The sequence below is a fragment of the Oryzias latipes genome, chromosome 13 (assembly GCF_053564925.1).
Source record: "Oryzias latipes strain Hd-rR chromosome 13, Olatipes_Hd-rR_3.1".
NCBI classification, from domain to species: Eukaryota; Metazoa; Chordata; class Actinopteri; order Beloniformes; family Adrianichthyidae; genus Oryzias; species Oryzias latipes.
In genome coordinates this window covers 36,125,001-36,150,261 of record NC_136249.1, presented here as the reverse complement: position 1 = coordinate 36,150,261, position 25,261 = coordinate 36,125,001, and the positions used below count along the sequence as shown (strand labels likewise).

The 25,261-nt window shown below is 50.1% G+C and overlaps 2 protein-coding genes across 3 annotated transcripts in view; one reads left to right on the top strand and one right to left on the bottom strand.

Moving 5' to 3' along the window:
- Positions 1-11,564, top strand: part of col4a4 (collagen, type IV, alpha 4) — a 33,626-nt gene extending 22,062 nt beyond the window's left edge. For both annotated transcript variants that reach the window (XM_011492693.4, XM_020699857.3), the window contains 21 exons: positions 13-120; positions 205-273; positions 1,261-1,410; positions 1,610-1,771; positions 1,895-2,062; positions 2,143-2,286; positions 2,780-2,887; positions 3,412-3,590; positions 4,080-4,143; positions 4,209-4,283; positions 4,369-4,476; positions 4,573-4,680; positions 4,763-4,834; positions 5,099-5,227; positions 5,318-5,425; positions 5,501-5,656; positions 5,784-6,032; positions 6,096-6,212; positions 6,458-6,646; positions 7,466-7,749; positions 7,824-11,564. In XM_011492693.4, coding sequence (XP_011490995.1) covers positions 13-120; positions 205-273; positions 1,261-1,410; positions 1,610-1,771; positions 1,895-2,062; positions 2,143-2,286; positions 2,780-2,887; positions 3,412-3,590; positions 4,080-4,143; positions 4,209-4,283; positions 4,369-4,476; positions 4,573-4,680; positions 4,763-4,834; positions 5,099-5,227; positions 5,318-5,425; positions 5,501-5,656; positions 5,784-6,032; positions 6,096-6,212; positions 6,458-6,646; positions 7,466-7,749; positions 7,824-8,090 — 3,014 coding nt within the window. In that variant the 3' untranslated portion in view covers positions 8,091-11,564. The remainder of the gene's footprint in view (positions 1-12; positions 121-204; positions 274-1,260; positions 1,411-1,609; positions 1,772-1,894; positions 2,063-2,142; positions 2,287-2,779; positions 2,888-3,411; positions 3,591-4,079; positions 4,144-4,208; positions 4,284-4,368; positions 4,477-4,572; positions 4,681-4,762; positions 4,835-5,098; positions 5,228-5,317; positions 5,426-5,500; positions 5,657-5,783; positions 6,033-6,095; positions 6,213-6,457; positions 6,647-7,465; positions 7,750-7,823) is intronic.
- A 2,563-nt stretch (positions 11,565-14,127) lies between these two features.
- exoc3l2b (exocyst complex component 3-like 2b) overlaps positions 14,128-25,261 on the bottom strand; it is a 31,564-nt gene continuing 20,430 nt past the window's right edge. Inside the window, exons 4-15 of the mRNA XM_011492692.2 lie at positions 22,058-22,317; positions 21,718-21,984; positions 21,378-21,496; positions 20,886-21,000; positions 20,517-20,627; positions 20,257-20,357; positions 19,559-19,675; positions 18,472-18,607; positions 17,897-18,019; positions 15,975-16,130; positions 15,753-15,874; positions 14,128-15,101 (exon numbers count right to left, since the gene is read on the bottom strand). Of these exons, the coding sequence (XP_011490994.1) occupies positions 14,813-15,101; positions 15,753-15,874; positions 15,975-16,130; positions 17,897-18,019; positions 18,472-18,607; positions 19,559-19,675; positions 20,257-20,357; positions 20,517-20,627; positions 20,886-21,000; positions 21,378-21,496; positions 21,718-21,984; positions 22,058-22,317 (1,916 nt within the window). The 3' untranslated portion in view covers positions 14,128-14,812. The remainder of the gene's footprint in view (positions 15,102-15,752; positions 15,875-15,974; positions 16,131-17,896; positions 18,020-18,471; positions 18,608-19,558; positions 19,676-20,256; positions 20,358-20,516; positions 20,628-20,885; positions 21,001-21,377; positions 21,497-21,717; positions 21,985-22,057; positions 22,318-25,261) is intronic.

Genomic DNA, 25,261 nt, shown 5'->3' with positions numbered 1-25,261 from the left:
CTGTCCCTCCAGGTTACATGGGAGACCCAGGTCCTCCAGGTTATCCTGGAGGAACAGGGCTGGATGGTCTAAAAGGAGATAAAGGACAGACTGCACTGCCAGGACCACTTGGGAAAACAGGTGCATGAGTACACCTGTGACCTGCACAGCACACCTGTCCCTTACATGTTGTGAGGTCTGAACAAATGTCCCTCCCTTCTGCAGGACCTCGGGGTATGGTTGGAGATACTGGAGAAGAAGGACCGGAAGGCCTTAGTTTCATTGGAGACAGAGGTAAGGACACAGGTGAAGGACTTCAGGTACGTGAAAGCTCTGAGGAAACTTTCTGAAGAACCAAGTCAGACTCTTCTGGATGGACGGGAGACCCAATGAGGTCACAAAGCTCTTTTGCTCTTTCTAGCACATACATTACAGACCGGTCACCGTGATGCATTTTAACACACGCAGGGCCCCTTGGAGGGGGCGTGACCTGACGGGGTCTAGTATGCTTGTGGGTGGTTGTTCCTGGGAATCTGTCTTTTGGGGGGGGGCTGGGCTACCAACTCTCACTAACTCACTGAAGCATTTAATGTAATCGAGTACATATCAAGAATAATCTCCATGATATCCCCTTCTGGTTAAACACAGCATAGAGGATGTTTGATTTGTTGGAGGAGTAATCCCATGTGTTCATGTCTGTGTGAACGAGGAGGGGCCGGTCGGAGTGATGTGCGGCAGGAAGTCTTCTATAGATATGATCAAAACTTATAAACAGTTGTGGGATGTAAACATTAACGCATGTAATGGAAGTCACAAATGACACCCATCCTATTACCTTGTATTATCACCCACCCCCCACCCCCTGTCCAGTCCGAGCCGGAGGGGTGGGGTTGTGTGAGTAACACACAACACAGATTGTAAAAGCTAAACATCCCAAGAGGCTCTCAGCTGTGGTCTGTGTTCATTTGCTGGACAGGACAAAAAAACAAAATCAAAGAATCCTCATCAAGAGTCATCAGCAAATGCAAAATGCAGGTCCAGGACAAAGTAACAGGAAGAGACTCAACACCCAGAACCTCCAGTCTGGATAAATGTTGGGTCATTTGCAAAGAAAACACTGTTTTTTAATGATGCTGACCCTTTTTGACAGAGGGGTTAAGAACTGATTGCTGTGGCGCCGCTCCACAGAAGGGCTGCAAATGGATCCTTGGTTGAAGCCACATCCACATTCAAACTGGTCTGGAGCTTCAATCCTGAACTTGTTCGCCTCTGCTTGTCCAGGCTCTCCAGGACTTCCGGGCCTGACTGGACTTCAGGGATCAACTGGGGACTCTGAAGTTGGGGATATGGGACCTCCTGGCCCCCCTGGACCTTTGGGGTTTCCAGGACCAAAAGGCATGCCAGGACCCCTAGGCAAAGATGGAGAACCAGGTACATGAGTAAGGATAGATTATTGTAGGCTTGGGTTAGAACTGGGTCATCAACAGAACAAAGAAACAGCAGCAGAATGGAGTTCCTGTATGGTCCAAAGTCTGGAGCTCAGCTAAAGCAGCAGAACTTAGACCCTGGTATGAAAAAGTGGAACATCACAGCTTTTGTAGAACAAAGCAATTTTCTTCTGTTGCTGCAGGTTTAGCAGGTCTGCCTGGAGACCCTGGAGTGAAGGGCCACAGAGGACAGGATGGAGCCCATGGTTTGATGGGGCCCCCAGGGTTCCAGCCTGTATCATGCGATGCAGGAAAAGCTGGCGAACGTGGCCAGAGGGGCATCAGTGGACCCAGAGGACCACGGGGTAAAACATCTTCACCTTCATGTTATGTTCTCCTGAAGGCTGGAGTCTTCACAGACAAACACAATAGGCCAATATCATCACGATGCAGTGATGTGCGATAATGGAGATGGGTTTTTTTTCCAGGTCCTACGGGCCTTAAAGGAGAGGCGGGGCCTAACGGTCCGGAATGTCCAGGCTCAAAAGGTGATGTTGGTAGACAAGGCATTTCAGGTTCTCCTGGCGGTCCAGGACCTACGGGGCCCACTGGTCCGCCTGGAGACCAAGGCTGGCCTGGGCTTGTTGGAGAAAAGGGTAAGGCTCAAAAACGAGCAGCGGTGAGGAGGGACTTTAGAGCTCGCCGTCCAGCAAACACTCTGAAATTCTGTTTCCAGGACTGACCGGGCCCCAGGGAGAGAGAGGACTGCCTGGAAATTTAGGAAGGACTGGAGGTCCTGGAGCCCTAGGCAAGCCCGGAGAGACGGGCCTCTGTGGACGAGATGGACCTCCAGGATATGAAGGAGTGAAGGGAGAGAAGGGTAAAGAACTCCGCTCGTGCTGTGGGTCCTGAAGCAGATGCAGATTGTTGCTGCAGAAACACTCTACCACAGAAATCCATGATCCGCTGGAGGCTGTAGCTCACTAGGTCTGTCCCCCTGTTGGGTTAGGGGTTCAAATCCCAGACTAGACAGTTATTTTCCATTGGTAAAAACACCTCTACCACACATTATCCACTAGAGACAGAAGACACACTAGCAGGAGGTCAGGACATTACCTCCAGTCAAAAAAATTAGATCTGTTAGTTGTTTTCATTAATGGTGTTGGCTGTACCAGATCAGTGGGCTACTGGTAGAGTGTCCAGCCTGACACTGGGAGATCTTGGGTTTGAAATCCAATAACCTGAGCTTAGGTGTCACCTCCAGCTCTGGGGATGGTTAAAATGTAGAGAACTTTCTGGTGTGTTAAAGCTGATGGGACTTCAGCGTTCCACCTGAGGTTCATTCTCAGCTGTGTTTTCTTTCACCTCTGCAGGCTCCAAAGGAGATGTGGGCCCTCCAGGACATACCAACGTTATCCTAATTAAAGGTCCCAAAGGAGAGCAGGGGCCTCCCGGAGAGAATGGACTCACTGGGCCCCGAGGTCAGAGCCAAGACACTAACACGGGACATTCACACTGAAGACCAGGATCTGAAACAAATTCAGCGTCTGAAAACCTGTATTTGAAACAGGAATCTGATCGGGACGCACATTTGCTGCCACAGATAAATGAAATTTCCCCATTGTGGGATTAATAAAGTCATCTATCTATCTATCTGTCTGTCTGTCTGTCTGTCTGTCTGTCTGTCTGTCTGTCTGTCTGTCTGTCTGTCTGTCTGTCTGTCTGTCTGTCTGTCTGTCTGTCTGTCTATCTATCTATCTATCTATCTAAAACAGAGCAGCAACATTTCAAGAGATCCAAGAGTCTATGGACAGACACATTTCTACATGAGCTTCTGTAGTTCAGTTTACATGGTGTTCAGATCTTCTCACTTACAACCATTTCATGTGAGGTTCCTGAACCAACCCCTAAACCCCCACCCCCACATGTTACCATGGATTTTAGATTCCTTACCAAATCTGCTGTTAGGAGTCTGACCTCCTGCTGGTGTTCCTTCTCTCTCTAGGGGATAAAGGTGTGAAGGGGGATCCAGGTCATCCTGGGTATCTGGGGAACTGTGGACCCCCAGGAATAAAGGGATTTCAGGGACCCAAAGGACCCCAAGGGAAACCAGGGTATCCGGGACTAGCTGGACGTATAGGACTGCGAGGACAGCCAGGCAATCCAGGATGGCCTGGAGACCCGGTAATGAGAAAGCAGATTTAATGACGGTTCCGGACTGTTACCCAGTCAATGCAACAGGGAAATTCGGCTTCTCCCTCCTTGGACCTGGTGAACACATGCGTGGACATCCCATCTTGGGGTATATTCCCACTGTAGTTACTACTGTGTAGGTGGCGCTCAGTAACCATGAAGTAAAAAAGGGAGATCAAATGAGAGCTCTGGTTTTTAGGGGTTAAAGGGAAAAGTGTTCTCAGGCAGGTATGGCCTTCAGAGCTGACCCGCCTTTCTGAGACACTTTGACGTGGACTTGGAGGAAGCAGAAGAACAAAACACCAAGGGGGGGTTGGGCTGAAAGAACGTGTTCATCGAATCCATAAACAGACTTTCCTGAAGTCAAAGGGAAGCCTGCAGACTCTGACATGAAGCTTGTAGAGAACCTTCTGGGAAGCTTGCTTCTGTAAATGTATTTGTTATTGTTTGTGTTTGGAAATCAGATGGTTTTGATTTCAGGGTGACACAGGATGTCCTGGACAACCAGGAGAGCCTGGTCATCTGGGATGTCCAGGACCCCCAGGTTTGGAGTCACTTTTTCTGTCTTCTTCTGTGAAAACCTTTTTCTGAAGTTTGTTTGTTGTTCAGGTGATAAAGGAGAATCTATAGGCTGTCCTGGAGTGCCCGGATACAAGGGCCATCCTGGATTCCTAGGCCTCCAAGGTGCTCATCTGGTTTCAGTTGTGCACAGTCAGACCTTGAATCATTGAAGAGAGTCATGTGTCTGAGATGTTATTTCTCTTTCCAGGCCCTCCAGGGCCTCCTGGAGATCATGGAGGTATCGGCAGTCCAGGACTCCCAGGGCAGAAAGGATGCAAAGGAGAACGTGGTTGCCACGGAAACCCTGGAGAACCAGGTGGAAGAGTCCAGCTAAGCTCGTCCCGTCAGAGACACTATGCAGAAACGGCTTTAATGATTGTTGCTCTAACCTGAACCATTTTGCCTCCATCAGGCGTGCAGGGTCCCAGAGGCCCCAGAGGGCATCCAGGTTATCCAGGTCTTGCAGGTGCACCTGGAGCTGATGGACCACCAGGATCAACCGGTGCTCAGGGACTTCCAGGTGAAACTCAGCCTTCAATCTTTAAATAAAACTAAATGAGGCAAATTTGAGCTGCTGCACCTGAATGTGTGTTTCTAATCAGGTCCTCCGGGACCACTGGGGCTCCATGGACTGGATGGACTGAAAGGAGTCAAAGGGGACATGGGGACTAAAGGTGAGAGTGTTTCCCACCAAACAGGGTAAAGTTTTGTTGCTGGGTTGTAGTTTGATGCTATCACTCTCTTATTCGTCTCCTTCATCACTCTGTATCCTTGAAGGTCATTGAATTCCTTTAAAACCGGAACCTTGGGTTCAGAAATGTTCCAGGCTACAATTTACAGCTTTTCTGCATTTGAAACCATCTGGAAAAGACAGTTTGAGTCTCAGTTCCAAAGGCTGTAGCGTCTGCAGTTCTGAATGTCTTTGCTTGGATCTCCAGGTCTGACTGTAATTGGTCCAAAAGGACCTCAAGGTCCTCCTGGTGAGAAAGGTCCTCCAGGTCCTCCTGGGCCTTATGGTACATCACAATCAGGACCCCCAGGACCAAAAGGCCCCCAAGGATCTAAAGGTTGATACAAGCTTAACCGTGACAAACCAATCTTTGCTGGATTGGCAGAGGTACACATTTTTGTCATCTGGACTGTTTGGATCATTTTAGGACCTCAAGGAAGAACAGGATCAGTTGGAGAGCCAGGACCAGACTGCACAAACCCACTTCCAGGGCCTCGTGGAGATCCTGGTTGTCAGGGACCAGACGGAGAGACAGGTCAGACTATTAATTGTGAAAAACTGTCTTTTTAAAAATAAAATCACAATATTTACCAGCATTTTTGTGTTCCAGGGTTCCCTGGAGAAAGGGGTTTCCCAGGTCCAAACCCTCCAGTCCGAGGTGATGGTGGAGACAATGGTCTTCCAGGCAGTCCAGGCTTGCCAGGAGAAAGGGGAAAACCGGGGAGCCCTGGACGAGTGGGCTACAGAGGAGATATGGGTGTAAAAGGTTGGACCTGAGTCTGAAATGTTGTCAAGAAGGTCTTCAAGATGTTCGGAGATCTTTGTATTTAGTCTAGATTGGGTTTTCCTTTGAGCTTGAAGGGCGTCTTTGTCCCTGTGCTCTTGTGCATCAGGAGAAAAGGGGGACAAAGGTTGGATTGGACTACCTGGTGATAAGGGTCCAAATGGTCATCTGGGTTCTATGGGACGTCCGGGATCAAAGGGATTTCCAGGACCAGCAGGAATAAAAGGAGAGAAGGGACAGGTTCTTCCCTCTCAACCTTGTCTTCCGGGACAGACGGGCCCTGCTGGTCTACCTGGCCCCCCTGGTCCAGCTGGAGATTGTGGTCTGAGTGGAGAAAATGGTCGAATAGGGGCAAAAGGTGAGAAACTGGGATGATCTTTGCTGGATGATGCAGATTCATGATGGTGATGACGGGTTTCAGGTGAGAAGGGAGAGCCGGGGGATCAGGGGCCAATAGGAGAAACAGGGCCAATGGGTCCAAAGGGAGAGCGAGGCAACCTGGGACTGCATGGAGAGGAAGGCACAGAAGGAGAAAAGGGTGAGACCTCCACCGCTTTTGCGGAAATATTTCTGTTCATTTGAACTTTATGAAGTTCAGGGTCTGGATGGGCTCAAGCCCGTCCTTCCTGTACTGTGATGCTGAAAGGGTCACGCCCAACAGGTGAGCAGTCCATGCAGGTTAAACAGGGGACGGGCCATGAAAAGAGTTTCTACTCTAGATTGGTGCTTGAAAACATTTCAGGTTCTGATGAGTTTTGCTGCTGCTCTGCGGTTCTGTCTTAGGGACCAGAGGGGCAGTTGGTGACACAGGTCCAGGGGCACCATGCCAGGAAAAAACCATGGGCTTCCTGCTGGTGGTGCACAGCCAATCAGAGAGCATCCCCCGCTGCCCGCTGCAAACAGAGAAACTGTGGGAGGGATACAGTCTGCTGTACCTGGAGGGGCAGGAGAAGGCCTACACTCAGGACCTGGGTAACGACACACACACCGCCAAAAAGGTCCAAACCCAGAAGTTCATTCCTTCAGGAAAGGTTGTTGTAGTCATTGTTGGACTAGAACAACACAGAGTCAAACCTGACAAAATTCACACACAACTCAGAAACAGACTGTTGACACTTTGTCAAATGTGTGGGTACTAACCGCTCTACAGGCATGTGATGCTGTTCATTGGTGTTTGACACACCTGTGGAGGCCCCCACCTTTGGGTTGAGTCACGCTCAGAATAGAAAGAGGCGTAGAGAGGAGTCTGTGGAGAGAACTTTAGGAAACTAACTTGTGAATGGATTTGACATTCATTCTAGTTTACTTGTTTGTTTGGACACAGATTTCATTTAACTTGATGATCTGGAAGAAATCCAAGAATCTGGAAAACTGTTCAGTAGCAGGAATTTCTGTCTGAGTCTCACTGGTTAAAGCGATAAAGGTCAGGCAATCTGATCCAATCGGATCGTCAACAACAGATTATGATAGAAATCGAGTCTTTAGAATGAATCGTTGCAGCCCTTCCTCATAAAGAACCCTGATCCCTCTGTTGGCCTCAGCAGTGTCAGCTGGTGTCATCCATCAGCTCCTGAATGGTAGGAGACCCAGCAGGACATCACTACTGCCAGGTCAAAGGTCACACATAAAAACAAAACCACAATCCTTCTGGGAGAATGCTTTGAGGACAGACCAGAGTAAATCATGGCACTGATTACAAAAAGAGAAGAAGTAAAGATGTTTGCTGACCTGAAAGCTGTGACCTGTGCCACGATCCGTCGGTGGTTTCATTCAGCAACTCTTTGTGTCCAGGTGCTGCAGGTTCCTGCGTTCGAGTCTTCTCCACCATGCCGTTCTCCTCCTGCGACATGAACAGGTGCCTCTACGCCAGCAGGAACGACAAGTCCTACTGGCTGTCAACCATGGCAAACGTGACCAGGGAGCCCGTGATGGGCGACTCCATCCGAAGCCTCATCAGCCGGTGTGTGGTTTGCGAGGCGCCCTCCACACCTGTGGCCATGCACAGCCAGAACTCCATCGAGCCAGAGTGCCCCAGCAACTGGGCCACTTTGTGGACCGGATACTCCTTCATAATGGTAGGCGCAGAGCCCGAATCTTCGTTACCTTTTATGAAACCTCAGCCCGTGATGACATCATGTCCTTTCTGTAGCATACAGGAGCAGGCGATGAAGGTGGCGGGCAGTCTCTCACGTCTTCAGGAAGCTGTTTGACAGAATTCAAATCTCTGCCCTTTCTGGAGTGCCAGGGGCCTCGAGGGACCTGCCACTTCTTCGCCAACATCTACAGTTTCTGGCTGACACACCAGGAGGGGGGAGCCTCCTACACCCGCAGGAACTCCAGCACGCTGATCGACCCCATGCAGCACAAGAACAACATCTCCAGGTGCAGGGTCTGCATGAAGCTGACCAACCAATGAGCGCCTTGACAAGAGGAGAACCTCCTCCTGCAGGAACCGTGGGGACGGGCAGAACAGCCTCCAACCGTCACGTTTGGGACTTCAACTGCCGCTCCGTCTGTTGGTGGTCAATAAGTCTTGATCAGCGGTCGCTGACTCAGCATGTTTGGTTGATGACACTCGGTTTTGTTGGGGATGAAGGGACGCGCTGTAGTCTTACTGCAGAAGATCTCTGGAATCAGATTTGCATACGAGAATCCTCCAGAAGATCAGCGGGTTTATGCCAAAGTCAGAGAAACTGCAACCAACCAGCAGCTCAGACCCCGCAGGCCTCAGACGGCGGGTTGTTGGTGTGCTTCCTGTGTCCTCTGCTCATCGGTTTGGCGAACCAACAACAACAATCAAATACCGTTCCACCACAAACTCAAAGAAGACGGACCAGGAAGTCATTGTTGGCTGCTGCCCCACAGGGTTAGATTGGCTCCACAACACTGTTAGAACCAGATGGTTCCGCTGGTGCCTGAAAAATGCAGCTTCAGAACGTCGGTGGAACGAAGAGATGTTCTGCTGTGTGAGGGTTAGACTCCAGAGCAGACCAGGACTAGACTTGGATCAGATCAGAACCAGAAGTCGGTCAGACCAGAACAAGACCTGGATGAGACCAGAACCAGATCTGACCCAGGTCTGGTTCTGGTCTGACCCAGGTCTCGTTCTGGTCTGACCTATGTCTGTTTCTGACCCAGATATGGTTCTGGTCTGATCCAAGTCTTATTCTGGACTGATTCAGGTCTTGTTCTGGTCTGACCCATGCCTGGTTCTGGTCTCGTTCTGGTCTGACCCAGAAATGGTTCGGGTCTGATCCAAATCTTGTTCTGGTCTGATTCAAGCCTAGTTCTGGTCCTGACCCAGATCTTGTTTTGGACTGACCCATGTCTGGTTCTGGTCAGATCTGATTGTAGAGGAGGGAATCCAGGAGTTTTCAAAATAAAGCAGTATCAATATCAGCCAATGTACTCTTTCTGTGTGGTTCAGTACCAACAGACCAATGGACCAGTTGGCCCGGTCCAGAACCTGTGAGGTTGGGGACTGACAGGTCTGGTAAGAGCTGGATTAGGGACAGATCCAGGAACTCTTTTTGGATTTTCTGGGCAGTTTGAGTGACTCTGACGTGAGTTTTTGTATGATTCTTACTCTTTAAATGAGCCGAGCCCTTGTTGGCCCCGCCCACCTATTGAGACCCAAAGGCACCCCCCACTTGTAAACCAAGCAGGAGGGAAATCGGAGTAACTCCGCCAGAGTCTCTCTTTAAGATCACTTTGCCGGTCCCAAGCCCGGATAAAGGAGGAGGGTTGTAAATGTGGCCCTTCAAAATAAAAGCTTATCCGTAATCCTGAACATCAGCGCATAGAAACTGTCTTCTGAACATTTCATTGACGAGTTAATGACATGTATTCATTTTCTCATAGGACTCAGTGGAAGTAGTGCGGTTTTCATTTTTTAAATTCTTCTGCTTTGGACGGACGGTGAAAACGAGAAGCTAAAACTCTCCAGAAATCGGGTTAATGAGGGACGTCTGAACGGTGAAGGTTCTCCATCCAGGTGACTTTGGAGCGACTTCTGGACTTAAAATCTCCTCCATGATACGTTTCTCCGCTCATCCAAGTGGCTTCATTAGCTGCAGTGTTCGAGTTCTAACATTGAGGGAAGTTAAAGGTTGGAACATTTTCAGACAGCAGCCTGAATCAGACTGTGGAGCGTTGAGGAGCCAATCAAATCCTTCATGTAGGTCAGCCACCAATGTCTTTCCTCGGTGCCGGCTGTTTATCCCTTGTGCTATCTTAGATGCCCCCCCCCTTCCATTGAGGTGTTCTCCCTACCATGACAAAGGTGGATAAAGGTGGAAAGATTTCATGTAATCCATGGACACCAGTGAAGATCACAAATCATTGAAGAAAAAAGGTTCAGAGCTCTGTCTAGTGGGTCTAGATGACCCCACTCCCAATGGTAACGTGCCTAGGATAGAACAAGGGTTACACCTCCTTCTTCCTGGTCTGATCGGCCTTCTGGGCCAAATTGAATTCTTTTCGACTCATTTCACTTCCATTAGTCCCTTATAGGACAACTTAAATATTTCCCTTCATGACCAACTCATTAGAACTGAATGGCCAAAAGCAGTTTTCCTGGATTCAGAGCTTCCTCATCCTCATCTTCATCCAATGACAGGATGTGGAATGGTATCTGGTCCACCAGAGAAACTTCCCTCTCATCTAAACTCACATCTTTAGAAATGTTTGTGAATCAAAATCAAGTTATTTAGAATGAAGTTCACTTCTAAAACTCAGATATGGATCCATACTTTTACATCCAAACTTTTTATTCTTATCTTTCTTTTAAAGTCGGATGCCATTTTTTGCTGAATCATGTTTGAGACGACAGCTGTTTTTGGAGGAGAAACCTGCTTAGTCATGCTTCACATGTACGATTCTCTGACTGATTAACTAACACATTCCTAACAAAACCGTCATTTTTGTATATTTTCAGTTCTAACTCTAAACTGTATCAAGTCAGCAGACTTATTTTTCTTTTTTGTTTTTGCAAAAATAATCACATAAATCCTAAAATTATGATGATTTACATTTGACGTGAATCGGATGTTCAGCGGTTCGTCTACAGAGGAACCCTGAAAACCCACCAGTGGAGATTCAGCAGAAGCAGAACTACAAACTCAGCATTTTCTCTGAGAATTTCAAAATAAAACAACGCTAACGCTGGCAGTGACTCGTAGCCAGCGTTAGCGTTGGCAGAGGTCAAATCCACCAAACGTCTAACAGACTGAAGGTCTCTGGGACACGTGACGCCGGTCCATGACGCGTCCCGACTGCAGACGTGATGCTAAAGTGTGTGAAACCTTTGTGGCGTTCTTCTGATGTCTTCAGTAAAATCCAGTGACGTTTCGTTGGTTTAGGGTTCAGACCATCACATTTTAAACTTTCTGTACGGTCACAGCCGAACCGGACTGAACCAGAACCAAAGTTCTGTGTTCATGTTCCGCATTCAGGAAGTGAAACGTCCTCGCTGGCCTTTGCTGAGGACACCTGAATCTGCATCTGTCTGCGTTCTCCGTGTTTCTGAGGAAAAGCGGTTTGGGTTTGGTTCTGGTTCTGTTTGTAGTTCTGGTTCTGCTTTTGGACCATTACTCTGTGATCTGTAAATATGGTTGAACTCTTTCATTGTGTTTTTTACTTTAAATGTCAGAATATTTATTTCACCTCAGTGCTATTTGATGCTTGCTTTGTGCTTTATTTTGAAAGAACAGTACGCACTTCCTGGATCAGGACTGGGGTCTCCTGGCCTCACAGGCCGCTGCGTCGGCACGCTGTCCAGCCCCGCTCACATTACCTGGGTCAGGTGCATCCAGCCAATCAGAGGGAAAACAAGCCCTCCCCCCAGACCGTTGCTCTGATTATTATGAGAATTAAAAAATACTTTTATAGTTTTATCTGATGTTTGACATTGTTTTTAACTGCACCGCACTACGGGTCGTTTCTGCTTTAAACATTCTATTTTACAGCGTTATGGGACTACAACTCCCATCAGGCTTTTGGAGGAGGACATGTGCTCAGGTGGAGACCACGCCCTTTTTTCTTAGACTGCCCCAAACTTTAAGCTAAGAAACAAGAATTGAAGCAAAAAACCCTGAATTTTAATTTCTGAGTTTATTCATGAATGAATATGAAACTAAAACCGGGTCACGTCTGAGAGGCTATTTTTTCATACATGAACGAAATGGCAACAAAACATGAAGACATGTTAGGGGGATTTGCAGTTTAAATACTTTAGGTCCAACTTCTCCCTAATCAGAACCTCTTGGGTCCAGGCTGCATCCAAAAAACTGTCCATAAAAATGATAAACAGAACCGGTCTGGAGTCCAGTTCTGAGACCGGGACACAATCCAGCGCCTTTTCCAAATCCACAAATACGTGGCGTGAAGGAGTGACCCAGCAGAACCTGTGGAGAACCTTCACAGGTTGTAGAGATGATCTGTGGTTCTTCAAGGTTCTCCTCCTCAGTACCTCTGTGCTGCAACCCCGGTACGCAGTGCTCGGTTCCACTGTCGGCACCAGATGACCCGCCAGGACTTCTCTGAGCCCAACCAATAGTCTGTTTTCTGGCCAGTCTCTTCCGGGACTCCAGTGTCAGCAGAACATCCGCTCCGGCTGAATGTGTTTCCATCCGACTGACATTAACGGAACCGCTCACACAGAACCTGCATGTGTGCAGGAGTCTGGTTTCACGCTGCAGAACCAGGACCAAGAATTTAGGAGAACAAACATGGTTGTGCTCCAGAGCCGGGTCGGGTTTTGACATGAGAAGTCCCGCCTACTCGTCTATATTCGCAATTTTGTTTGGGGGGGGGTTGGGTGTAAACTACAGTCACCGGCCTCTTTATTAGACACACCTGTCCAGGTGCTGGTTAACACACATTTCTAATCAGCCAATCACACTGCAGCACCTCAATGCATGTATGCAGGTAGACATGATCCAGACGATCTGCTGCAGCTCAAATCATGATCAGAATGAGGAAGAAATGTGATTGAAGTGACTTTGAACGTGGTTGTTGGTGCCAGACGGGCTGGTCTGAGCATTTCAGAAACTGCTGACCTACTGGTATTTTCACCCACAACCATCTCCAGGGTTTACAGAGAATGGTCCAAAAAGAGAAAATATCCAGAGAGCAGCAGTTCTGTGGTCAGAAATGTCTTGATGTCAGAGGTCAGACTGGTTCCAGCTGATGGAAAGATGACAGGAACTCAAAGAACCACTGGTTCCAACCGAGGTCTGCAGAAGAGCATCTCTCAAAGAACAACACGTCCAACCTGGAGGCAGATGGACTACAGCAGCAGAAGACCACACCAGGTACCACTGCTGTCAGCTAAGAACAGGAAACTGAGGCTACAATTCACACAGACTCACCAAAACTGGACCATAGAAGATGGAAACACGTTGTCTGGTCTGATGAGTCTCCATTTCTGCTGCCACATCCAGATGCCTTGTATCAACGGTTCAGGGTGGTGGTGGTGGTGTCATGGTGTGGGGGATATTTTCTTGGCTCACTTTGGTTCCCCTAGTACCAGTTGAGCATGGTTCCAATGCCACAGTCTACCTGAGTATTGCTGCTGACCATGTCCATCCCTTTCTGACCACAGTGGACCATCTTCTGATGCTACTTCCAGCAGGATCAGGCTCCATGTCAAAGAGCTGGAATAATCTCAGACTGGTTTCTAGAACATGACAATGAGTTCTCTGGACTCCAACGGACTCCACAGTTACCAGAACCCAGTAGAGAACCTTTGGGATGTGGTGGAATGGGAGACCAGCATCGTGGATGTTCAGCAGACAAATCTGCAGCAACTGATGCTGTCATGTCAACATGGATCAAAGTCTGAGGAATGTTTCCAGAACCTTGTTGAATCCATGCCACTGAGCATTAAGGCGGTTCTGAAGGGAAAAGAGGTCCCACCCGGTACCAGCAAGGTGGACCTGATAAAGTGGTGTGTGAGTGTTCAGAGTCCTCTGGGTGACATTAATCAGTCTAAAGGCTTTTAGTGTTTAAAGTGATGATTGTGCTTCAAAAAACTGGTTTGTCCGAATCAAATTTGCCAAAAAACTGTTTGGTCGTCTGGTCTCCCGATAAACCAACAAGTGGAACTATTATAGTCCTCACTTCAACCAACGGTTTCTGAGATGTTTGAAGAAAAAAGTAAATAGTCCCAACAAAAACAGTTTTCTTCTGTTTTACCTTGAAAGAATTTCAAACTAACATTTTTGGATCCTAAAATCTGGAAAACTGCGCGCGGAATCACGGCGAGGAAAAACATTTGTTTGATGTGGCGTTTTCTTGTTTGACCCCTCCCCCCACGGTATGGCGGTGGACCTTCCGGCCTCTGAAGGTCTCTGTGGATCCACTGGGACAGAACGAACGTGTTCAGACGCGGCGCTGGAACCTGGATGGTTCCTTATCAGCAACACGTGCGTCAGAAGGAAGGCGGAGCCACGTTCAACCACTGCAAATGTTTTATTGCTGCTCAAGGATCAGATAATCACGCAACGCATGATGGGGAAAAACACCAGGATTAGTCTGACATGTTAAAATGCGATCAGCTAAACAAAAATCATTGTAATGTTTTCTGTGACAGCTCAGTCCACGTCCACACAGACATCTAGAGAACGTTCTGCAGAAGCCGTGACCGTGGTTCTGTTCAGGGAGGAACGGAGAAGCTCCAGGTCTTAAATAGGGTCTGCAGTCAGACTCCATCGTACCTTTGATTCAAACCTTCCGGTCCGTCACCTACGGGAGAAACTCCAGGAGCTCCGGCAGAATCGGCTGAAACTCCTGGAGGATCAGGAGTCCTGTGGGTCCGGACCGAGTCCGCCGAGGCGTCCAGTGTGGAACCTTTTCATGGGAGAACGTCTGATTGGATAAAGAACCAGATGAGGGTCTTCAGAGACCAAGCATCCCGGTTGTGGAACCTCGTGAGGTTCTGCTCAGCTTCAGGATTCTAGGGGCTGTTTTCTGAAGACCGGGTTTTTGTTGGACGTAGAACAACTGGGAGAAACATCTACAGGAACCCTCAGATATTTGACTGGGACCAGATCTCTGCTGAGTTTCTGAGCTCAACCTCAAGAAGAAGCTCAGATCCCCTCCGATCAGAACCAGAGCTCTGGTCCAGAACCTCTGGACTCAGAGACCATCGTCTGGGTTCTCCTGGACGGGCGTCCGGGTTTTGGGGCGGCGAGGTCGCAGCAGACTGAAGCAGGACGAAGCGGTGAGGGCGAGTCGGCTCAGCCCCACATTCAGGCAGTGGACCTCAGAGGTGACCGGCACCTCCGAGAAGAGGGCGCGGTCTCGGGCCAGAGGGGCGGGGCCAGCATCGCTACTCTCAATGTCTTTGACGATGTTCAGGATCTCCTGACGCTCCGACTGCCGGGTCATCCCCCGAATGTTCAAGATGGCCGACACGTGCTTCTTCCTGCAAACAGACACAGAGGTCACGGCGCCGCTTCACCTCAGCGAGGATCATGGATCTTCACCTAGGACAGCGGTCCCCAACCCCCGTGGGTCATTTGGTACCGGGCCGTACAGATGGAATAAATAACTTGCATGACTTCCGTTTTATTTATTTTGGAATTTGAAAGATGTTTTATTTTAAACATTTGCCTGATTCTCTGTTCCATCCGTCTGTCCCCCCAGCCAGGAGACAGAGGAGGAGCCTATATTTAACAGACAGCACTTCATTTAGCACCATGAGTGAGGGAAGGGGAGAGGATGATCACGCCTGTGCCAGGTACCATGACATGCATGTCTAAATAAAAGCTCAGTTCCTCTCATCACGCCTCTGTTCCTCCCTCATCGTCGCGTGGCGACAACAATCATCCGCCTACGTCTTAAAGACCGCTGACTTAGGACAACCACTAAACTTGACTGGTTCTAAATCTCGTTGTTCTCCTCGTCCAGGAGCAGCTTCACATACTTCAGCTAAATTTTGGAGGATGAAGACTATGATGAAGATGAAAAACACTAAACGAAGACGTCAAAGACGATTCCTCTGCAGGACAAAGAGCAGCTTCTCCACTGAAACCGCACAGCGAGGCAGAGAAGGTCCGGATGGACCGGGTCGTACCTGACATCTGGAAACTCTCGGACCAGAACCCCCACCTCCATCTGGATGGAAGGGACGTCCTCCAGCTGGATGAGCTCAGAGATGTGAGCCAGAGCGCCGTCCAACCAGCTGGAAGGAGACTCCTGCCAGACGGACGGAGGGGAAAAGCCGGTGAGACCAACCAAGGAGGAGTTCAGGCCGAGCCACCAGGGGGCGCCGCGCCCTCTGATGCTCAGTACTAACCAGGTCTTTGAAGAGGAGCTTGATCTGTTTGCCTTCGTCTCGGAGCCGGCCAGCCATCCTCCTCCTCATCTTCACGGAGGTGCAGATGATTCGGCCTCGCATCACCGACCGCAGGTAATCCATCACCACCCGCCTGTGGACCTCTGCCACCAGCAGCTGAGGGACCAAACAAACCGCCCGTGAGGATCTGCCCGTCCCACCACCATGGTCAGCAAGAACATGGGGTCTTCGTCAGGTCATCATCACAGGGTTCTGGGGCCTCATTTATAAAACTTTGCGTAGGATTTGCGTCAGAAATGGCGTACGGATGAAACATAGGACGTGCGTACGCACAGAAATATTCGGATTTATAAAACCGTGCGCACGCACATCCTACGCATCTTTCCCTTAATAAATCACAACCGATTCTAAATGCAGCGCAGCTTTTGCGGCTTCATGACACGCCCATAGTTGCCCATAAATAGTCCGTGAAACGCCCACAAATGAATATTCATTGATTGGGAAACCATGGCAAACACGGAGAGGAATTCAAAAAAACGTAACTTGACTCAATGTGAAGTAGAAGTTATCGTTGGCGAGGTGGAAAAGGGGAGAAAAGTGTTGTTTGGAGGGCACAGTGTGGCCTTACTAATGCCAAAAAGGCACGTGAGCGGCAAACGGTGGCAGACGCCGAAAATGCTGCAGCCTCACAACCATTCGAGGTTGTGAGGCTACAGCGCTCCATTGGGGGGGGGGGGGGGGGGGGACGACGACACCGGAGCGCCAGATGCATGCGCCGGGGGGACCGGAGCGCCAGATGCACCGGGTGACACGCGTGGTTCCTCCGAGTGCTCCTCTGTAACGCCGGGCCCAAAAGCCCGCAGAGGTCCAACAGGACGGCTGGAGGAAGTCAGAACCGGCTCATAAGCCACTCGTCCTCGTTTGCCAACAAGTCTTCTTGCTGTCTAAAGATGCGTTCACTCCGAATTCTTCCATTTGCCACATCTTGTAAAAGCTCAAGATCAGCCATTGTGCGTCATTACGCATTGTGATGGGGCATTTTATTTCCATCCATTTAATTACATCTGACAAGCTACAGATGTCGGTAATAATCCACGTGGAAATGGGAAATTGATCAGCAAATGTAATTTCTTGTTGCTTTCTGAATGGTTGAGACATACGCCATACATTGTTTTATCAAAAATAAAACAAACTAAAGGCATATGCATGAATACCATAATTCTGTAGCTTATGAAGAAATGTTTTACTATGAAAACAACTTTCCCCAGTGGATAATTAGTACGTCCGTCCGCACGCCCGCACCTATATCTGCTCCTCCAGACGGACACACTGACGAGAATATCAGTTTTGTACATTATTTCGTTCTGTTAACTATATTATTTATGAGGATGAATTGCACAACATGCCAATATTGCAGAACATATTTCACTTTTCTTTTTCCAAATAAGTGTTCATTTGAATTTCTGTTGTAATTTTTGTTTGATCTTTTTTGTTTGTTTCACTGCTGATCGATCAAACGGGTGTTGGTGTAGCTGTTAATTGTCAGACTTGCTTTGTGAAGTCTTCATGTTATTTCTGAGAGGCAGGATTGTCATTTTCACTTTCACATGTTTCTTCCATCTGCCGACGGCGTCGCCGTTTCTCATTTCACCCGTTTTTGTGCGTACGCCTGGGTCAGAGCGTGAAGGACCGCACATTTTCCCGTCAAGTTTGCTTTTTATAAATCTCAACTATTGCGTAGAGAGTGGCGTACGCCTTCTTTTGTGCGTACGCAACCTTTAGAAATGAGGCCCCTGGTCTTCACACAGGTGGACTTTGCTGCTCTAAAGTTCTGCTCAACAGAACCGAATGTCTTTAGGAACAACCTCTGGAGTCCAGAAGTCCTGAAGACCAGGACCCTGAAGCAGAACCTGTGCAGGTACCTGGTATGGAGGACTGTCCATCCGGCGGTATTTCTTGAAGTCCTCCTTGAGGATTGCTTCGATCTGCTCATACGGTTCCGTGTTGCTCAGCCACTTCCTCTTCACCAGGCGCTCGAAGAACGGCTGCAGAACCCAAAGAACGTCCTCATGGTTTAGAACCCGCAGAGCTTCAGACGGGAAGGTTCTCTGGAGGGTTCAGGTCTGAGGCTGAGGCAGCAAATGCAGCCGGCCTTCAGGAGACCAGGACTGACGCCAGACCGTCTCCATCAGGTTTCTGCCGGACCAGGTCGGGTCGGGTCGGTCCAGGGCTTCTGTTCTGCAAGGCAGCTGGACTTTAAAGTCCAAAGAAGTTCCTTTGCTCATCAGTCTCTGCCCCCCCACAGAGAGTAGTCTAGAACCCCCCCCCCGGTGAGCAGCTCCACGGTCGCATTGAAGAACAGAAGTCCTGAGAGAACCGGACCTGATGACTCAGAACCGTCACAGAACCTGTGAGCTCCGCAGAGCTGCTCCTCCCAGCTTCAACAAACATCTGGTTCCTGAAGGTGGGGGGAGCGTGGGGGGAGGGGGCGTCCTACCCGGATGTGCAGGAAGAGGCGCTCCGACAGAACCCGCACGCCTTGCTGCTCGATGTGATCCAGGGACCTGTTGGCCCGCCGCAGAGAGTCGTCGCTGACGGCCGGGTCCGACTGCGCCCAGCGCTGCACGAAGCCTCTGCAGACACAGCTGTGGTTCAGTGACCATCCAGCAGACCCCCATAGCCCTCACTCCCAGCAGAAACCCATCCTTCATGCCCCCCCCCATCGTTACAGTAACAGGGTCCGCAGACGGCCACCTTCCCTGGCCCCGCCCCCATCCCGCTGCAGGATCAGGGTCTGTCCTAACTAACAAATGTCTCCGCCAGCTTCAGATCCAGCGTCTGTTTCCACGTCCACCATGTTCTTGCTGTCGTTTGGGACGTTTCTAAATGTTGGACGGTGTCCTTTAGGGTCAAAAAGGTGCCCATCCATTTTCCAAACCCGCTATATGCCTTTTGGGGTCACGGGGCTGCCTGAGCCTGTCCTGGCTACTGTTGGGGGGGTCACCAATCTGTCACAGTGACACACACATGCACGCTCACATGCACACTTATAGGGACAATTTAGAGTGACCAATGTACCTACCAAGCTAAAACCCAGTCACGCACGGGGAGAACATGGAGACTCCACACAGAAAGGCCCCAGATGGGATTTGAACCAGGGCCTCTCACTGTGGAGTGAGGGTGCTGACCACTCCACCACAGTGCAGCCCCGGAAAGAAGCCTTTAGATCAAATGTATACTCTTATTCTTCATATCTTCCATCCAGAATAGACGGTTTTGTTGAAGCTAAAGACCAAACTCCCCCGTGATGGTCCTGCTCAGAGTTTAAAACCACTGTTCACATGTGGGCGGGGCCATCCCCCAAAGCTCCGCCCCAATGTTCACTGACAGACGGTTGTGTACAGTAAACACACAGCAGTTAGAAAGATGAAAACTGTAGAAGAAACAGACCTAAATAATCTGTAAAGTGATCAGAGAATTCAGAGCTGCAGCTGCAGTGCTCTGTTCTCATTGGATCCTCAACGTTTGAAACCCTCAGACTGCCAGAGCAAACGCTCCCCTGCAGCTCCGTTTGGGGGTTGTACCTGAACGGCGGGCAGCAGTTGACGAAGGCGATGGTTCTGGTGACGTAACCGTCCTGGTTGTCCTCAGACGGGCCGCTCTGCACGCCTTCGTGGAACATCTCCACCTTCCTCTGGAAGCTGAAAGCACATTTCCATCAGGCCAGCGCCGCCAAGGAAAGGAGGAAGTCTGACCGAGAACGCCGGACGTTTTCAGGGACGGCCGGATCTCGTCAGGCATTATCCGGACAAAATCCCAGGAAAAGAGACGAAATCTGGAGTTTTGCCTCTCAAGAGGTTTTTTTCTACAGATTTTTAATTTTTTTTAAAAAAAAATTTCTGCAAATAAATATTTAAGTGACAGAAACTGACAGACGTCCTCATTAGTCTGAGAGAGAGAGAGAGAGAGTGTGTGTGTGTGTGTGTGTGTGTGTGTGTGTGTGTGTGTGTGTGTGTCTACAGTAGAGAATTGACTTTTCTTTTTATAGTTTGTTTGGTTCATATTTCTGTCTGTTCCTGCAGTGAGAACATTTCTATTTTGTTATTTCAGGATCTTCAGTCGGCGTGTTTTCACCATCATAAACCAGACTGAACTGGAAGAAAACAACCGTTAACCTTTATTTGGTTAAATCCTAACAGGTTGAATTGGTTTTCGGTGCTTTGAGGTCTCATTCTTTCCCTTTACAGTACAGATGGAAACAGGAAGTGGAGTTCGGGGGAACCTGTAGAGGAAGTCGGCGAGTCCGTTCAGACTGCATTGGGCCACTCTGGATCCCAGGCTCCTGTTGATGGCGGCGGAGCGTTCCAGGTCCACCTGCAGCCTCTGAGAGCACACAGAGCAGCACATCACTCAGACAGAACTCCACGTTCTGACTATTCAACATCTGATGGAACTGCAGCCACTAGAGGGCAGCAGAGCAGCTTCAGGCTGGAGTTTAACAGCAACAAGCGGACGGTAACCATGGAAACGTCCAGGCGATACCTGTATGACGGTTTTGGAGAGAGCGATCTGGTACTCCTCCACGCTCTGCGTCTCCGTCCATCTCTTCTCCTCCTCGTCCAGCAGCTGACTCAGCTCTGTGGTCACCTTCACCTGCAGGGGGAGGAGCCAGATTCCTTCACGTGTTCTTCAACCATAGAACACGAAGAGCTGTACCGCGGTCATGGCTGATCTCCTTCACCTGTTCAGTCATTGTTAACCAGCTTTACCTGGACCCGACTGAGCTCCAGTCTGCTCCTGTCAGGCTGACTGATGGGAATCAAACCACAAACGTCTGTTTCCAAACGCTGCTGAACAGGTGAAGTGAGAGAGCGGTGAGGGCGGGGCACAGGTGAAGGTGCGTGAAGCTACCCGGACGGAGTTCAGACAGTCCAGCTCCAGTTTGTCCACGGTCTCTGAGGGCAGCAGCGGACACAGCGGAGCGCGGCTGAACGCACACGTGATGGCCACGGTCCCCAGGACGTCGCTGAAACACACAGAAAGGTGTCTGAGAAACAGTCCTCGCGTCCCGCCACAAAGACTTTGAGTCGTGTTTCAATCAGAACAGATCTGGAAGCCCAGCGGGTCCAGATCCAGGTTCAGATCCGTTCTGAGAGGTTTGGAGGACGAAGCAGCAGCAGCAGCGGCTGCAGCAGTTCAGCTGCTGCTGCTGCAGGAGTCTCAAACCTTCAGAGGAAGGTTCCTGCAGACAAACAGAGACTGTCTCTGATTCAGAAAAACCTCTGGAATCCAGACTTAAATGCTGCTCTGAGTTTAGAGTCAGATCTCTGCTCTGTGTGGGTTCACTCTCTGCAGAAACATCTCCTCTCTCAGAAGTTCTACCGGACTCGGGCCTTTCGGTACCGGTTGTAAATGTTGTGCAGCCAGTCCAGCAGGGAGTAGATGTCTGTGATCTCCAGCTGGTTGTCTGCGATGGCCTTCAGTCGACCTGCAGCCGCCTGGTGGTAACTCTCCACGTAGACCTGCGGGAGGTCAGAGGTCAGAGGAGCAGAAAGCATCTGGATCAAACACAGGAGCATCTTCATCTTCATCAGTCAGTCTGTTCTCAGGAGTTGGTTCTTCTTCTCGGTTCAGGTTTTCAAAATTCACTAGAATTAGGAACTCAGAGGAACTTTAAGGTCTGGACGGAAACAGACGGTTCTGCTCGTCCCCCGTCTGCTTCTCAGCGTCCGGACGGTCTCACCTGGAACGGCTGGAACTCTTCGGGGTAGATGGAGACCACGTTCCTGTTGGCGGCCCCCAGGTCCTCCACAACCCTCACTCGGAGCCGGTCCAGGTACTTGTCCAGCTCTCCGGCCGTGAACTCGGCCCGCTGAGGCAGGCAGCCGTCAGCCGCCTCCTCCACCGCCTCCCTCCACTTTCGCTTCAGGCGCCGAGGCCTGGGGCCCCCGGGGGCCACCGTTTCACTGAGGGCCCACTCTTTGTCGGCCTGTTCTTCCTGCTGCAGGACCTGCTCGTGGAGTCACAGGAGAGGCGGTCATCGCTGCGCCGTCCTGCGTCGCCGTGACGGCTGCAGTTCTCACCTGAACCACCAGTCCCAGGTTGGGCCCGGCTGTTGGGGAGCGCAGCGACTCCCGGACCACGGCCCACAGCTCCTTCTGCAGCTCCTCGTACAGCAGCTCCACGTCTTTCGCCTTCCTGCGCCCGCCGTCTTTGACGCCGGGGCTGGTGGCGTCCTCCGGCTCAGCAGCGGCGGACTCGGTGCACTCCCGTTCCAGCTCCAGGATGTGGGTGTCGGCCAGGAACAGGTCCCGCTTCTTCACCAGCTGCAGGATCTCCAGGACTGCAGAGACAGCAGGAACCGGTTCACGCGGAACGTCAGCGTTCCCGGTCGCTCAGAGGTTCACCGCAAACAGAGACGGATCCCAACCAGACGGTCTCACACTGAAAAACTGGACCAAAGTCCGTTTGGGCCCAGATTCTGCGTGTAAAGCTCTAGTCACATGCACCGGTACCAGGGTTGACCCGTGCAGGTTTTTGGGTTGTCGGGGTCCGTAGAGGGTCGTACAACTGCCTCATAGGACCTCATGAAAATGGATCGTACCATTGTGGTGCCTGTGGTGAGAGTATCATGAAGTATTGGTAGGGATAATGGACGTTCTAATGGCGTACAGGTGATGATGTCGTACGGCGTCCTACGCCACACATTAGTAGGTGTGAGTGTTGACCCTCTTGCTGACCACACAAATGCTGCACACACGGAGTGTGCACGTGATACACGTGCACGTGATACATGAGAGCCCATAGGACGTCCACAGAAACGACACTGATTCTCTCTTTGAATCATTTCTAACAGTCAGTTTGCAGCGAGGAGCGCGCACGTGTCACACGACACACTGTGTCGGGCAAACAAATCTTTAAATTGTACACACACACCGCCTGACACACACACACACATTTATGCACAGATCACAGTAACAGCTGCAGCTTTCACGTCTCCTGATGTTTGCGTGGATGATGCGTTTAAGTGCTGCCAGATTGCTGGGTCATTAGAGTTTATCAGCCTTTCCCTCTGAACGCAGGAATCACCTGCATTTTTTGTGTGTCTTAAATGCAACACGCTTTCATTCTGAGGAAACAAATACAGAAACCATTTTTCTGTCAGGAGGTAATGAAGGAGATAAGTTCAGAAAGGCTGATAAGAAAACTCTGACGACCCAGCATTCTGGTAGCACTTAAACGCATCATTTACGCACCCATCTGGAAAGGTTTCACAACTCTGATCTGTGCGTTTGTGCGTCCGGCGGTCGGTGCGGGTTCACTGAGCGTCTACCGCCTTCCCACGTCCTGCAGGTCTGAGGGGAAAGTTTTACCCCCCCCTTTTCTGTTACATCATGAAAAAGGGAAAACTGCCACCCGCTGCATGGAGGGGACCAACCGGATCATCCAGGACAACGTGAGGCCGGACGGGGAGAAGCCGGACCAGCAGAACCACCGGGATCGACCGCGATCGAAGGGTTTTCTGCTGAAACGTGTCGCAGAGACGCCAACTTCCTGTCAGCAAAGTCCGAGTCTTCCGGCTCAAATCTGGATCTGCTGGATCCAGATTTGAGCTGAGCGGCGCCGACACCATTCAGAAGGTTAGAAATGTGTCTTTAGATTCAGGTTTAGAGAAATGTTTGACTTTCCTGCAGAAAACCGAGTCAGACCAGAATCCTCTCCTCCTGGAGGTCCAGGTTGGAGGTTTATTGCAGAAAAACCTCCTCAGCAGAGCCAGAACCGCCTGGAGCCAGAACACCAGAACATCTTGGCAGGCAGTGATGGGTGTGATGCAAAGAGCTGAAAGCTTCCTCTGGTCTGGTTCTGGTTCTCAGAGGACATGATTGGGTCAGAGCAGGCGTGAGACCAGCTCTGCTCCGACAGGAAATGAAGACATCAGCCCAACGGGCCTCCGCTGGGTTCTGTTCAGGCGCCGCACTGCCCTAACAACAGCGTTACCTCACTTCCTGTCCGTCCTACAGAAGGTTCTGAGGAACCGGGTTCAGCTGAACCTGGTTCTGAGGAGCAGGAATAAAACGTGTTTCCTGATTCTGCAAATATTCCCTTCATCAGCAGGAAGTCCTCTGATAAAACGTTCAGACATCAATCACTGACACCAGAGGGCTGCTGGGTAATGAGACGGCGTGGGAGGAGCTCCAGCTTCTGCACACAACACTTTATGACCTCAGCAAGGTCCACGCAGATCCACAGTCCTGAAGACCAAACCTGGACCCTGAGGCTGCAGAAATGACAAGAACCAACCTGACCCGGTTCTGCAGAACTTTCCCAGGATCAACCACAGGTTCCCACAAAGCTACGGAATCAGGAGCACACACACACTCACTCACACACACAGGGTGGGATAACTGGGTTCACATTTCAGTGATTGGGAATCTCCAAACCAGACGACAGAACAGATGGAAGAACACATTTATTTAAAGAGCATGGTCTAGCAGAAAACACACACACACACACACACACACACCCACACACACCCACACACATTCCCTCCTTTGCCAAACACAGCTCTTTTTGTTCCTCTTTTACTGCTCAGGAGAAGCTTGGAGATTCTGACCCCCCAGGCCCCACCCTCTTTTCCTGCCTCCATCATCATCTTCATCCTCTTCATCATTGACAAAGTGATGAGACGATCACAAATCATCTGCGTCCACAAAAACTGAGAACCTCTGGATCCAGAATCCTGGAGATGATCCTGCCGTCACAGATGATGTCATGGTTCTGGATCATGACATCATCTGTGACGGCGGGATCATCTGATATTCTGATCCTCTGATGATCATCTCCAGGTTGGAGGAGGTTCAGTTTGAAGCAGAAAAAATCTGCTGCTTCACTGAACTCTGTGACTCTGAAACTGAAGGAGCTGCTGAGTCAGCAGGACGTGCTCGCCCCGAGCTAGAGAGAGAGTGAAAGAAGGAAGGCTTTGTGTGTGTGTGTGTGTGTGTGTGTGTGTCACCGTGTGTGCATACATGTGGGTGTGCTCAGACTGCAGTTGTGTTTTTTAACTTCTCTGGTTTTTGGTTCTTTTCTCAACGTCTGCAGCAGGCGGTAAAAGGACCATCATGCAACGCTGCAGCTGGAACGTCTGCAGCTGGAACGTCTGCAGCTGGAACGTCTGCAGCTGGAACGTCTGCAGCTGGAACGTCTGCAGCTGGAACGTCTGCAGCTGGAACGTCTGCAGCTGGAACGTCTGCAGCTGCTTTCTGTGTTTTGGTTTCTGCATAGCAGCC